We start from the raw sequence: 16121 nt of genomic DNA, 5'->3' as shown, positions 1-16121 counted from the left end.
AATCAACTTGATGTACCCTGCATCTGTGGAATACCTGAATAGACAACGAATCATCCCAAATTAAGGAGGTGGGCTTTGAGAGCAAGATTTCTGATTTTTTCCCCTCTTCCTCTTTTTGTAAGTGTGTATGTGTATGCCTCTATGTGAGATTTTGTCTGTATAGCTTTGCTTCCACCATTTGTTCTAGGGTTCTATCCGTCCGTTTTTTTTGTTTGTTTTGTTTTCTTAATAATTATTTTTTAATTTTAATAACTTTATTATATTTTATCTTACTTTATTTTATTTTACTTTTCTTCTTTCTTTCTTTCTTTTTTTCCTTCCTTCCCTCCTTCCTTCCTCCCTCCCTCCCTCCCTTCTTCCTTTCTTTCTTTCTTTCTTTCTTTCTACTTCTACTAATTCTTTCTTTCTACTTTTTCTGTGTTTTATTCTGAGCCGTGTGGATGAAAGGCTCTTGGTGCTGCAGTCAGGAGTCAGTGCTGTGCCTCTGATGTGGGAGAGCCAACTTCAGGACACTGGTCCACAAGAGACCTCCCAGCTCCACATAATATCAAATGGCGAAAATCTCCCAGAGATCTCCATCTCAACACCAGCACCCAACTTCACTCAAAGACCAGCAAGCTACAGTGCTGGACACCCTGTGCCAAACAACTAGCAAGACAGGAACACAACCCCACACATTAGCAGAGAGGCTGCCTAAAATCATAATAAGGTCACAGACACCCCAAAAGACACCACCAGACGTGGACCTGCCCACCAGAAAGACAAGATCCAGACTCATCCACCAGAACACAGGCACTAGTCCCCTCCACCAGGAAGCCTACACAACCCACTGAACCAACCTTAGCCACTGGGGACAGACACCAAAAACAACGGGAACTACGAACCTGCAGCCTGCAAAAAGGAGACCCCAAACACAGTAAGATAAGCAAAATGAGAAGACAGAAAAACACACAGCAGTTGAAGGAGCAAGATAAAAACCCACCAGACCTAACGAATGAAGAGGAAATAGGCAGTCTACCTGAAAAAGAATTCAGAATAATGATAGTAAAGATGATCCAAAATCTTGGAAATACAATGGACAAAATGCAAGAAACATTTAACAAGGACCTAGAAGAACTAAAGGTGAAACAAACAACGATGAACAACACAATAAATGAAATCAAAAATACTCTAGGGCTTCCCTGGTGGCGCAGTGGTTGAGAGTCCGCCTGCCGATGCAGGGGAGACGGGTTTGGGCCCCGGTCTGGGAGGATCCCACATGCCGCGGAGTGGCTGGGCCCATGAGCCATGGCCGCTGGGCCTGTGCACCTGGAGCCTGTGCTCCACAATGTGAGAGGCCATGGCAGTAAGAGGCCCGTGTACCGCAAAAAACAAAAAAAACAAAAAAACAAAAAACCCCACAAAACTCTAGATGGGATCAATAGCAGAATAACTGAGACAGAAGAAGGGATAAGTGACCTGGAAGATAAAATAGTAGAAATAACTACTGCAGAGCAGAATAAAGAAAAAAGAATGAAAAGAACTGAGGACAGTCTCTAGAGACCTCTGGGACAACATTAAACGCACCAACATTCGAATTATAGGGGTTCCAGAAGAAGAAGAGGAAAAGAAAGGGACTGAGAAAATATTTGAAGAGATTATAGTTGAAAACTTCCCTAATATGGGAAAGGAAATAGTTAACCAAGTCCAGGAAGCACAAAGAGTCCCATACAGGATAAATTCAAGGAGAAATACGCCGAGACACATATTAATCAAACTGTCAAAAATTAAATACAAAGAAAACATATTAAAAGCAGCAAGGGAAAAACAACAAATAACACACAAGGGAATCCCCATAAGGTTAACAGCTGATCTTTCAGCAGAAACTCTGCAAGCCAGAAGGGACTGGCAGGACATATTTAAAGTGATGAAGGAGAAAAACCTGCAACCAAGATTACTCTACCCAGCAAGGATCTCATTCATATTTGATGGAGAAATTAAAACCTTTACAGACAAGCAAAAGCTGAGAGAGTTCAGCACCACCAAACCAGCTTTACAACAACTGCTAAAGGAACTTCTCTAGGCAAGAAACACAAGAGAAGGAAAAGACCTACAACAATGAACCCAAAACAATTAAGAAAATGGGAATAGGAACATACATGTCAAAAATTACCTTAAATGTAAATGGAGTAAATGCTCCCACCAAAAGACACAGATTGGCTGAATGGATACAAAAACAAGACCCATATATTTGCTGTCTACAAGAGACCCACTTCAGACCTAGAGACACATACAGACTGAAAGTAAGGGAATGGAAAAAGATATTTCATGCAAATGGAAACCAAAAGAAAGCTGGAGTAGCAATTCTCATATCAGACAAAATAGACTTTAAAATAAAGACTATTAGAAGAGACAAAGAAGGACACTACATAATGATCAAGGGATTGATCCAAGAAGAAGATATAACAATTGTTAATATTTATGCACCCAACATAGGAGCACCTCAATACATAAGGCAAATACTAAGAGCCATAAAAGGGGAAATCGACAGTAACACATTCATAGTAGGGGACTTTAACACCCCACTTTCACCAATCGACAGATCATCCAAAATGAAAATAAATAAGGAAACACAGCTTTAAATGATACATTAAACAAGATGGACTTAATTGATATTTATAGGACATTGCATCCAAAAACAACAGAATACACATTTTTCTCAAGTGCTCATGGAACATTCTCCAGGATAGATCATATCTTGGGTCACAAGTCAAGCCTTGGTAAATTTAAGAAAATTGAAATCGTATCAAGTATCCTTTCCGACCACAACGCTATGAGACTAGATATCAATTACAGGAAGAGATCTGTAAAAAATACAAACACATGGAGGCTAAACAATACACTACTTAATAACGAAGTGATCACTGAAGAAATCAAAGAGGAAATTAAAAAATACCTAGAAACAAATGACAATGGAGACATGACGACCCAAAATCTATGGGATGCAGCAAAAGCAGTTCTAAGAGGGAAGTTTATAGCAATACAATCCTACCTTAAGAAACAGGAAACATCTCGAATAAACAACCTAACCTTGCACCTAAAGCAATTAGAGAAAGAACAACAAAAACACCCCAAAGTTAGCAGAAGGAAAGAAATCATAAAAATCAGATAAGAAATAAATGAAAAAGAAATGAAGGAAACGATAGCAAAGATCAATAAAACTAAAAGCTAGTTCTTTGAGAAGATAAACAAAATTGATAAACCATTAGCCAGACTCATCAAGAAAAAAAGGGAGAAGACTCAAATCAATAGAATTAGAAATGAAAAAGGAGAAGTAACAACTGACACTGCAGAAATACAAAAGATCATGAGAGATTGCTACAAGCAACTCTATGCCAATAAAATGGACAATCTGGAAGAAATGGACAAATTCTTAGAAATGCCCAACCTGCCAAGACTGAATCAGGAAGAAATAGAAAATATGAACAGACCAATCACAAGCACTGAAATTGAAACTGTGATTAAAAATCTTCCAGCAAACAAAAGCCCAGGACCAGATGGCTTCACAAGCGAATTCTATCAAACATTTAGAGAAGAGCTAACACCTATCCTTCTCAAACTCTTCCAAAATATAGCAGAGGGAAGAACACTCCCAAACTCATTCTACGAGGCCACCATCACCTTGATACCAAAACCAGACAAGGATGTCACAAAGAAAAAAAACTACAGGCCAATATCACTGATGAACATAGATGCAAAAATCCTGAACAAAATACTAGCAAACAGAATCCAACAGCACATTAAAAGGATCATACACCATGATCAAGTGGGGTTTATCCCAGGAATGCAAGGATTCTTCAATATATGCAAAACAATCAATGTGATAAACCATATTAACAAATTGAAGGAGAAAAACCATATGATCATCTCAATAGATGCAGAGAAAGCTTTCGACAAAATTCAACACCCATTTATGATAAAAACCCTGCAGAAAGTAGGCATAGAGGGAACTTTCCTCAACATAGTAAAGGCCATATATGACAAACCCACAGCCAACATCGTTCTCAATGGTGAAAAACTGAAAACATTTCCATTAAGATCAGGGACAAGACAAGGTTGCCCACTCTCACCACTCTTATTCAACATAGTTTTGGAAGTTTTAGCCACAGCAATCAGAGAAGAAAAGGAAATAAAAGGAATCCAAATCGGAAAAGAAGAAGTAAAGCTGTCACTGTTTGCAGATGACATGATACTATACATAGAGAATCCTAAAGATGCTACCGGAAAACTACTAGAGCTAATCAATGAATTTGGTAAAGTAGCAGGATACAAAATTAATGCACAGAAATCTCTGGCATTCCTATACACTAATGATGAAAAATCTGAAAGTGAAATCAAGAAAACACTCCCATTTACCACTGCAACAAAAAGGATAAAATATCTAGGAATAAACCTACCTAAAGAGACAAAAGACCTGTATGCAGAAAACTATAAGACACTGATGAAAGAAATTAAAGATGATACAAACAGATGGAGAGATATACGATGTTCTTGGATTGGAAGCATCAACATTGTGAAAATGACTCTACTACCCAAAGCAATCTACAGATCCAATGCAATCCCTATCAAACTACCACTGGTATTTTTCACAGAACTAGAACAAAAAATTTCACAATTTGTATGGAAACACAAAAGACCCTGAATAGCCAAAGTAATCTTGAGAACGAAAAACGGAGCTGGAGGAATCAGGCTCCCTGACTTCAGACTATACTACAAAGCTACAGTAATCAAGACAGTATGGTACTGGCACAAAAACAGAAAGATAGATCAATGGAACAGGATAGAAAGCCCAGAGATAAACCCATGCACATATGGTCACCTTATCTTTGATAAAGGAGGCAGGAATGTACAGTGGAGAAAGGACAGCCTCTTCAGTAAATGGTGCTGGGATAACTGGACAGGTACATGTAAAAGTATGAGATTAGATCACTCCCTAACACCATACACAAAAATAAGCTCAAAATGGATTAAAGACCTAAATGTAAGGCCAGACACTGTCAAACTCTTAGAGGAAAACATAGGCAGAACACTCTATGACATAAATCACAGCAAGATCCTTTCTGACCCACCTCCCAGAGAAATGGAAATAAAAACAAAAATAAACAAATGGGACCTAATGAAACTTAAAAGCTTTTGCACATCAAAGGAAACCATAAACAAGACCAAAAGACAACCCTCAGAATGGGAGAACATATTTGCAAATGAAGCAACTGACAAAGGATTAATCTCCAAAATTTATAAGCAGCTCATGCAGCTCAATAACAACAAAAAAAACCCAATCCAAAAATGGGCATAAGACCTAAATAGACATTTCTCCAAAGAAGATATACAGACTGCCAACAAACACATGAAAGAATGCTCAACATCATTAATCATTAGAGAAATGCAAATCAAAACTACAATGAGATATCATCTCACACCAGTCAGAATGGCCATCATCAAAAAATCTAGAAACAATAAATGCTGCAGAGGGTGTGGAGAAAAGGGAACCCTCTTGCACTGTTGGTGGGAATGTAAATTGATACAGCCACTATGGAGAACAGTATGGAGGTTCCTTAAAAATCTACAAATAGAACTACCATATGACCCAGCAATCCCACTACTGGGCATATACCCTGAAAAAACCATAATTCAAAAAGAGTCATGTACCAAAATGTTCATTGCAGCTCTATTTACAATAGCCCGGAGATGGAAACAACCTAAGTGTCCATCATTGGATGAGTGGATAAAGAAGATGTGACACATATATACAATGGAATATTACTCAGCCATAAAAAGAAACGAAATTGAGCTATTTGTAATGAGGTGGATAGACCTAGAGTCTGTCATACAGAGTGAAGTAAGTCAGAAAGAGAAAGACAAATACCATTTTCTAACACATATATATGGAATTTAAGAAAAATGTCATGAAGAACCTAGGGGTAAGACTGGAATAAAGACACAGACCTACTAGAGAATGGACTTGAGGATATGGGGAGGGGGAAGGGTAAGCTGTGACAAAGCGAGAGAGTGGCATGGACATATATACACTACCAAACGTAAGGTAGATAGCTAGTGGGAAGCAGCCGCATAGCACAGGGAGATCAGCTCGGTGCTTTGTGACCGCCTGGAGGGGTGGGATAGGGAGGGTGGGAGGGAGGGAGACGCAAGAGGGAGGAGATATGAGAACATATGTATATGTATAACTGATTCATTTTGTTATAAAGTAGAAACTAACACACCATTGTAAAGCAATTATACTCCAATAAAGATGTTAAAAAAATATTTACCTCTTGTAGTTATCATTATCTGTAAAAAAAAAAAAAAAAAGGTATGCCTGTACATTGCTGGTGGGAGTATAAATGATGTAACCTCTAGGGAGGTTACATCAATTATAGGGAAGGAATTGGAAATATCTGTGAAGGTTAAGAATATACATATCTTTCGGCCCAAGAAACCCACTCCCATAAATTTATCTTTTAGATATTCTTGCAAATGTGCTCAAAGATGTGTTCAAAAATATCAGTTGCTGTGATACTTGATGTAGCAGAAGATTGATCTAATAGTAGAGAATTTATTTGGTAGAGAATAAACCAGGGCTTGGCACACTTTTTCTGTAAAGGGCCAGACAGTAAACGTTTTAGGCTTTGTGGGTCACAAGGTCTCTGTCATAGTGTGAAAGCAGCCATAGACAATGTACAAACGAATGGCCATGGCTGTGTTCCCATAAAACGTGACTTACCAAAACGGGGTTGACTGCATTTGGCTGTGGGCTATCATCTGCTCACTCCTGGTCTGGATAAATCATGGTATGTCCACACAAGGGAATATTATGCAGCCATTAAAAGGAATATAGAGCAACCTCCAAGATATACTATTAAGTGGAAAAATCCTGATTTGGCAAGCATCTACAGAGTAACGACCATGTGCCAGACACTATTCTAAGTGCTTTACATGCATTAACTCATTCATATTCACAGTTACCCTATGAGGTAGGTAGTTATGACTACTATTACCCCTATTTTACAGATGAGAAAACCAAAGCAGGGCACATTAAGAAACTTGGTCAGCTTCCCACAACTAATATGTGTTGGAGTCAGGATTCAAACCACAATTTGAAACCCAAGACCAAGACAGGCTGTCTTCTAGAACAGGACACACCAGGGCAGCATACTGCCTCTCATGTACACAAGAAAGGGGAATTATACCAGCATTTCTTAACCTATTTTTCATAACATCTTCTGTAAGGAACCTTTTAAGATATTTTTTTCCTAAATATTTTTTCCTAATTTTTTCCTAATATTTTTTCCCTCCAAGTGAAAATTTAATATCAAAATATTAGATCTGTTTATGTACTGTATTATCTGCACTTTATACATAAACAGTAAGATATTTCTGCCCTCATGGAAAAAATGTTCACCCCTTTGGGGGCAATACTGCCCCCGTTGAGAATTAATGGATTATATATGTACTTAGATCTTCATGGACCATCTCTGGAAGGATCCATAAGAAATTGAGAACAATGGTTGCTTCTGGGGGTGCAGTCTGGGAGGCTCAGAAGGGGAGGACCTCTGATTATATTACTTTCCACAAAAAAAAAAAAAAAATGAGAAAATAAAGGTCTCTGAGTTGCCGAAAGAAGTAACCACGTAGTGAAGGAGGGAGAGGCCCCCCAAGGGAGTGCCTGCTGAGCCCCACCTTTGTCCTGGGCTGGCGGTGCTTCCGGAGCGCTAATGAGACCTCTGAGGTCCTGGGAAGCCCTTGGTTGGAGGAGGGCTGCTACTTTTTACAACTCGGGGGAGGGTTTGTTTGCCCAGCTTCAGTGGTTCAGTTGACAGCCTCTCCTTACCTTTCCCACACAAGAGGCTTTCAGGATTCTCTGTTCCCCACACAACTCCAAATTGGGAAAAAAGAAATGATTTTTAGTGAGTTCTTTAACCCCTTGTTACAATGCACCTAGCCCTGCCTTTGTCTCTCCTGGACCCCAGAAATCCCCTCATGACAGCAAAGCAACCTCCCCACTTATTCTTTGTTTCCCAACAACTGAAGCCTCTGCTGGATGCAACAGTATATTTGGGGGAAGAAAAGGAGTCGTGGCAAAGAGAACTGCTTAGTACCAGGATAAACATCTTCTTCTAGGTTCTAAGCTTTGCTCTTTTGCACTAAACCACACCTCTGATCTGGTGTCAGAACTGTGTGTGTCATGGAGACTCTAATGACCTGGCTGAACCATTAGGGACCCTTTAGTGCACGTGAGTCAAGTGAGCGAAGAACAGCATTAAAAAACAAACGAAGTACCATGGAGTGGGATGGCATTGAATTTAGTGGAAAACAGAGTGTCTCGTGTGGTAAAGGTAAGATTTGTTTTGTGTAACTTTGAGTTTAGGGCTCTATGTACTGGAACACATTCAAAATGTATTTAATTTTTAAGAGTGCCTGTACCATGGAGAGATGACCCTTGTGCTTTGATGGTCCTTTTGTGATTGCTTGTAGCTTCCATATAAACATCTCACCCCTCCAGGAATCCTTTATTCCATCCCTCTTTTTCGTCTCCTCCATGGCTTATCAATATCTGCAATTTGCTTACTTGCTGCTTATTGGGGGGTGAGTGGTACAGAGGGAGAGGAACGATGCCATGGATAGTCCTTAAATGGGCTTCAGGTCATTCCTGGCTTGCGATCTGGGGGTGGTGTAGTTTGCAAACAGGGGAATGTGAATCGGTGAGTCACGAGGGCCAAGAGTTGCGGGCCCCGCTGTGAGCTATCTGTAAACATGCTGGAAACTTCAAAAGAGCATTAAGATTCTTCTTCCTCTCTGGCGAGTCGATCTGTTATATCACCTCTAAGTTTGCCTATTCTAATGCATCACATTATAGTTGTTCAACAAATATTTACTGAGTACCTAGTATAGTCTAGGTACTGTTCCAGGTGTTGAGGACACAGGTGTGTCCAGTCTAGTAAATAAAGTCCCAGCCCTTAGTGGAGTTTATATGGGAGCGGGAGAGATCTAAGGCACAAGTAAACAAATGAATACATAATGTAATTTCAGGTCTGTATGTAATCTCTCCCACTGGGCTGTAAGTACGTTGAGGCAAGCATTGTATTCACCCAGCTGTTTCTCCAGCCGTGAGCTGGGCTGAAGGAATGTTTAGTACCTCAAGGATTGCATGTGTAAACAATGCCTTTTAATCTACTCCAGCACCTTAGCAGGGAATGCGACGAACATTGGCTACCTGATGGGAACGCAGGAGTTCCAGGAAGCCTTCTTCTGTTCTCATCTTGGCCTTTTAATGTCCAATGTCCATTATTCATGGAGGCCCAGAGAGGACTGGAGGAGCCAGGGCCGTCCTTGGAAGCACTTGCTGGCAACAGGCTCTGAGGAGCATTTAGCTGAGCCCGAAAACCCAGCAAAGCCTCAGACTCCAAGTCAGGCAGGTTAAGAAATAATTCTTCATTCAGCTGGACCTCTCACACTCTTAATGACTTAATGAACTTAGTGAATTGAGTTTGATTTTATTCATGTTGGCAAATGATTCTGACAAAAGCTATCCTTATATCTATGAGGGACTCAGCATCCCTATGGAAGGTCCAATGAAGCACTTGATGGTCTGGGTTATTGTTGAATGTACCCCAGTTGGACAAAGCACATCTGGCTTAAAATGTAGGAGAACAGTGGGGGGGGTTGCACTGTTGTGGTTTAACAAGGTTTAGAGCAAGTTGTTTTGGACGCGGAGACCTGGATTTGAATTTGGCATCTTCCCACTTCCACCTCAGTCATCTTGAGCTAAGAGGTTACTTGATCTTTATGAATCTCAGTTTTCTCATCTGCTCAACTGGTATAAAAATAGTACGTGATCTTGCATTATATAGGAAAGTGGAGATAAAGCGTGTGGCATTGTTCTCTGTGTAGACTAGATGCTCAGTAGATAGTAGCAATTAAGAATGATTTTTATTAGTGAAGGTACTCACAAGGATTTTGTTGTTATCTAACTTCCCTGACCTTTGGTTTTCTAACCTGATACATGGGAGTACTGCTAGCATCTATCTCATAGTGCTGTCGTGGTTAAATGCGAAATGCTTAGCTCAGTGGCTGGCACACTGTACGTGCTCAATAAATGTTAGTTGTTACTTGATAGTTATTAAAAATTCTTATCTTCGGACAGCCAGATAAAAATCACATAGCATATTGAAATTAAAGTCTTATTTATATGCTGGGTAGACTGGGAGTTAATGGGAAAAAAAAATCACTTAGGAAAGGGACAAGTTCTAGTATTTTTCCTGGCATTACTTGTCCATTATTTGAGCCTTTCAATCTTGAGTGTGAGCTCCAAGATGCCAGGAGCTGTATTTTGCTCACCTCACTATGATTAGAAGTCTTTGACTTATAAAATCTCAGGCTTATGTAAGTATGGAGTAGACATTCAATAGACAACTAATATTTGTAGAGTGCTGTACAGTTCATCAACCTTTCCCGCACACCACCAGGTCGGTTCTTGTCATTACCCTATGAAGCAGGATTATCTGCGTTCCCATCTTACATTCTAAGCAATAATAGTAACATTCATCCATCACTGATCACTGTAGTAGGTGATTTTGATGCTCTGTGCTGTTTTCTCTTGGCCAGTCTCTAACTTCAGCCGCAGGTGTGAGGGGTAGTTCCTGCTCACGTTGACAGTGACCTGCACCTTCTGTGGCTCCCGCCTCATCCTTCCTCAAGGCTACTGTCCCCGGGAATGGGGTAAATGGGGAAGGGGAGGGCGGTGATAGCACTCATGTCAGTTCCCCTCCTCCCACAGCCAGCATGCTGCCTAATAGTTGTTAGGACTCAAGGTCACAAGAGCCTGCTCAGTCTATAGGCAAGTGCAACCTGGAAATGTGGGAAAGTTATCAACCCTTTGGACAACTCTCAACCAGTTGAGGGGATGGAGGTTGGGAGATAAATATTCCCACTCTTGTCCCTTGCTTGAAAATTGCTGGAGCCACTCTGAACACTAGTCAGAGATCCTGACGGAACTGAGCTCCTATTGGTCTTACCAGCAACAACTAACGTGCTCTTTTAACGGATGGATTTTCCTCCTTTCCTGTCTCACTCTCCCCCCTTATCAGTCCTGCATCATAGAATTACCTAGAACCCGGACTGAGAATGTGCCCACTGTATGCCAGAGGCTGCTATGATGTCTTTACACCGCTTACCTTTTTCATCCTGATACCAACCTTACGAGGCAGAGCTTATCTTCATTGTAGAGACAGGGGAACTGAATGAATGAGTTTAGCATCTTGCAAAGGCATTTACTGACCTGCCCACAATCCCCAGTGATTGAAGGTGGTCCCTAGGGTGTAAACTCCCCTGCGTTCCAGGGTGCACCCGCCTTCAGGTTGTGGCTCCAGAGAAGTCCCTGGGCTTTGGAGAAGGCGCGGAGGAAGACAAAGGACAGGCAAGTACATGGCAGCACAGGGATTCTAACCCAGGCGGCGGGATCTCAGAGCCCACTCTTTTTGTTTGGATGCTTTACCTCCTCCGAGGAAACGAAGGCTCAGGAGGTGAAGTCACATCCTGAAATACAGCTAGTGAGCAGAGAGGCTTCGATGCCAAATGAGGTCTACTGGAAACATAGACCCAAGGTCTCCTACCACACTATTACTCTCCTTTTCAAAAGGCCAGATCTACTGTTCTTTTCTTGGAACCAGAAGGAATAAAACCAGCTTAACGAAATCCCCGTTGGACTACAGCAGCATTTTACTGCAAATCTGCAGTGGACTCTGAAAGCATGTCTCTATCTGGACCAGGGTGGATAGTGCTTTCCATGACAGAGCCCCGATGTATTATGGGACTGTTAAGGTTAGTAAAAAGAACTGCTGATTCTGAGGATTTCTCCACTTTGGAGAATTCATGACAGCATAACAATGAGAGGCCAGGGCTTCCCTGGTGGCGCAGTGGTTGAGAGTCCGCCTGCCGATGCAGGGGACACGGGTTCGTGCCCCAGTCCGGGAGGATCCCACATGCCGCGGAGCGGCTGGGCCCGTGAGCCATGGCCGCTGAGCCTGCGCGTCCGGAGCCTGTGCTCCGCAACGGGAGAGGCCACAACAGTGAGAGCCCCGCGCACCAAAAAAAAAAAAAAAAAATCAGAGGCCACTCTGTGCCCTGGATAGTGCTGAAGAAAGCAGTCCAATCCAGCCGCTATCCCGAGAAATCAGAGGCGGATGTGGGGAGAACTCATGCCTGTTCTCCTCCTCCCACTCCCAGCCCACTGCCTAATGGGTGTTAGGTCAAAGGCCAGGATGTCCTCCACTCTATCCCGCACCCACCAAGATCTTGTCAAAATGCTGATCTCATCACGTCCCTCCTCTGCTTAAATCCTTCAGTGCTTTCCCTTAGCTTCTTTAGGATAAAGACAGAATTCTTGACCGTGGTGCCCAAGCGGGACACCACCCCCCCCACCCCCGCCGGCTCCAATAAGCAGCGACACCTCTCTCAAAGCCCCCCTCACACATTATGTGCTACATACCCATCCTGTCTCCTGCCATCTGAGAGCTCTGCAAGCCTGCTCTCTGCCTGGGATACTCTTCCTTCCACCATGTCCTCGTGAAATTCTGCGCTGTCTTGAGGCAGATTCAAGCTCCTTGACTTTCCCCTAAGCAGCTCGAGTTCCCCTGATAAGCATTCTCATAGAATCCTGTGTCTTTGTTGCACACAGTGTAACTGGGGTATGATTATTTTACTGTCTGTCTCCTCAATAGAATGTAAGCTTCCTGAGGTGGGGTGTGTTTCTGCTTTCGCTATTGTATCCCCAGTGCCTGGCAGAGCAGTGGGTATACAGGAGGTCCTGGAATGACGGAATCAACGAATGAACAGCCCTGGGCTCATAAAGCAAGGTCAGGGTGAGAGACTGGGAAGACTGTGCACTTATCCTTTGTTCTCTCATTGTTCAAGCTCACCAGGTTCTATTGCTGTAATTCTCCATTATCCAGCCAGCACTGTATGCAATAACTTTATTAAGGTCAAAGAGATATCACAATACAGATTTATCCAACAGGATCCAGAAATGGTTTATACATATCATCTAAGACACACAGCCGTTTTGGGTTAAAATATTTCCAACATCACAGATCACACAATGAGTTTATATATCGATAATGACTTTTATCTGGAAATACAGATGCTCAGCTTGCTCTCACTGTTGGGCCCTGGCATTTCAATTGAGTTAAAACAAACAGGCGAAGATTAACATTTTCTTGATAATGAATACATTCTGGGGAATATTTAATGAGAAATATTTAATATTTAATGACAGAAAGGAAGTCATTTTTAATTTATGGGTAACATTCAAATCAGACTTTGTAAGTTGAGCCGAGACTTGAGAATTTTTAATAATTGGATCTAGGACATATTAGCTTTACAAATAAACAGGATTTAAAATTTTAGCTAATAGTGTAGTTTCCACAGACTATCCTTCATAAATTAACATGTTAGCACACTATCTTGACTATGGTGTCTGATACCTACATCTCCTTTATTCTAAGGAAACAAAACTCCATCCACACTCATAGTTATTGGGCCCATTGTTCATGGTCCATAGAATAAAAGCCACAAAACACCATAGAAAGTTACAAGAATGTAAATATTTAGCTAACTAAATAGCATAAATATTGGGCAATTTCCATCTACAACACTGAATATCTACTAATCAGGGAAAAACAAAAACCCCAAATCTTAGTTACAATGCATTCAGAATTGGATAAAGCCAGAGAGACAAATTTGCAAGTATACAAAGTAGTGAATATATTTCTTTAAACGTCCATTTAACAAATACGTGGTACAAACTGGAAAATTTTCATAAATACAGTTCAAATGTTCATTTTGTGAGAAAATGCTTATTCATGCACTAAATCATATGAGCACTGATTCATCAAATAAAAAAAATACAGAGTAATTGTCTGAAAGCAATACTTAGAGACTCACAATTCTACAGGGTCTGCAACTAAAGAATAATAATACATGCACGTTGTGATGCACCAAACAGTATTAGAGAAATCAGTAAAATGCCTTTCGCGTCAGAAATTGTAAGAAAACTCAATGCTGTTTAATTTACTTTATGCATATTACATACCAGAGACTTTAAGACAAAATGCTTCTACTATCTCAACACGCATACAGAATGACCATAAAAGTATCTGTGTATATAACAAGGTACTCTCCAATCAGCCACCTTGATGAATCATGTATCTCCTCATGTCATCTCATCTCTAAGTACCATTCATCACGACCCAGGCCTTGCTGCTTTAATGAGGACTACAGATCTCTTATTTACATTCAACACTCCCTGAATTAATAACTGATTGAAACTCTTAAAAAATTCTCCTGCCACTGACATGGAAGGTGGTGAGGCTGTCTTTGGAAGAATGCCAACACTACCCTGTTAAATCTGATTAGTAAAAGAAGCGGGGCCACCGGGCTGTTGGCCAAACTCATCCGAGGATGGCCCCAAACTCGCCTGCTGGTTGTACCCACTGCTTGATCCATAGCTGTCTTGGTTGTACCCGCCTTGGTTATAGCTACTGGAGTGTCTCTCCACTGGGTCTGAAAGGTATCTCTGGCTCGAGGAATGCCAGCCGGTCTCCTTGAAAACAAACCAGATGTTTCCAGCCCAGAGAATAAAGTTCAAGAATCCAAAGACCTGAAGGAGGATCAAAGCAAGTGAGTTGATAGACTGGACAGAAAAATCTCAGTTTCAGAAAAATCCTTCACAACACAAAAGGTCACTTTTCACCTCAATGTGGAGGCCTCTTCCAATTTCACATTTGGAGTCACTGTTTCATTTAGAATATCTGACTTTTCATGAAGGCTTGCTACAATACATGTTAGGCACTGCATAAAAGGCTTTATGTATATCCATTCATTTAGGCAAAGAAGGTGCTCTTATTACACCCATATTAAAGATGTGAAAACTGAGGTTCAGCAAAGATAAGGATCTTATTCAAGGCCACATGGCGTGGTTAGTAGTAGACCTGGGACAAGCCCTGTTCCATCTAACTCCATAGACAGAGCGCCTACCTAATCCATCACTACCTCCCCAGATGAGGTAATCCTCATGGTGTGTAAGATATCTTCAGGGGACACAGGTGCATTAATTTATAAGGTTTTCACTTTAATGATGGTGCATTAATTTATAAGGTTACCTTCACTTTAATGCTAGAGTTACTACTTTTCCATTTATTGAAATGATATAAATAAAATGAGTAAACCTAACAAGTATGGAGTGGGCTTCCCTGGTGGCGCAGTGGTTGAGAGTCCGCCTGCCGATGCAGGGGACGCAGGTTCATGCCCTGGTCCGGGAAGATCCCACATGCCACGGAGCGGCTGGGCCCATGAGCCATGGCCGCTGGGCCTGCGCGTCCGGAGCCTGTGCTCTGCAACGGCAGAGGCCACAGCAGTGAGAGGCCCGCGTACCGCAAAAAAAAAAAAAAAAAAAAAAAAAAAAAAAAGTATGGAGTAAGCAATGGTACAGGTGGAATGCAGACAAGCACACGCATGGTAGTGTACACAGAGGTTGTGCTTCTTTGAATAATTGTACTTTCTGTGCCTCTCACAGTCAGAAGTGAATGCCCAAACCACACTCTGAATAAAGTTCAGGTTGCAGAGAGGTATGGAATGTTTTCTCAAGAACTGAATATGAGACTTTCCTATGGAAACTCCTCTCACTCTCCAGAAGGGTGTCCTTGGTGAGCCAGAGGACCGGGTATCACTTCTCTGGGGCCTGAGTGTTTGACGGAAGCAGAACTGTTTGCTTCTGTAAGAGGCCCAAACAGAACAGTTGTTCCCCAGCCTCTTCCAAGGCGGACTCGTTGACTGGGAATTAAGCAAGGCAGTCAGTTTTAACAGCCCGCTTTTGGAGACAGACAATGATAGTGTGACACAAAGCTGTGATGACATTAAAGTATATTTAATAGCCACTCCAGCACGATGGTGTCCAAACAAAATGGACTTGGGCAGAGGCCATAGCTCTGGAGTAGGCTTCTAGAAGTCCCTTGCAGTGTCAAAATAATTTATCCCTTATTTCTTGGATGGTGGGATGCTTCAGAGTGCCCTGGGGGTGTGAGTGGCAG

At 41.6% G+C, this 16121-nt stretch overlaps 1 protein-coding gene across 3 annotated transcripts in view; it reads right to left on the bottom strand.

Annotated features, from left to right (window-relative positions):
* Nucleotides 1-5528: 5528 nt before the first annotated feature.
* SYNPR (synaptoporin) overlaps nt 5529-16121 on the bottom strand; it is a 299012-nt gene continuing 288419 nt past the window's right edge. For 2 of the 3 annotated variants that reach the window (XM_027121300.1, XM_027121301.1), the window contains one exon: nt 12991-14692. In XM_027121300.1, coding sequence (XP_026977101.1) covers nt 14435-14692 — 258 coding nt within the window. In that variant the 3' untranslated portion in view covers nt 12991-14434. Of the gene's footprint in view, nt 5539-12990; nt 14693-16121 lie in introns of those variants that run through there. The other variant, XR_003435861.1, reaches the window with a different exon arrangement.

The sequence above is a fragment of the Aethalodelphis obliquidens genome, unplaced genomic scaffold (genome assembly GCF_003676395.1).
Source record: "Aethalodelphis obliquidens isolate GAN/ISIS:26980383/991018 unplaced genomic scaffold, ASM367639v1 scaffold22, whole genome shotgun sequence".
NCBI classification, from domain to species: domain Eukaryota; kingdom Metazoa; phylum Chordata; class Mammalia; order Artiodactyla; family Delphinidae; genus Aethalodelphis; species Aethalodelphis obliquidens.
This window is presented reverse-complemented; position numbering and strand designations above follow the sequence as displayed.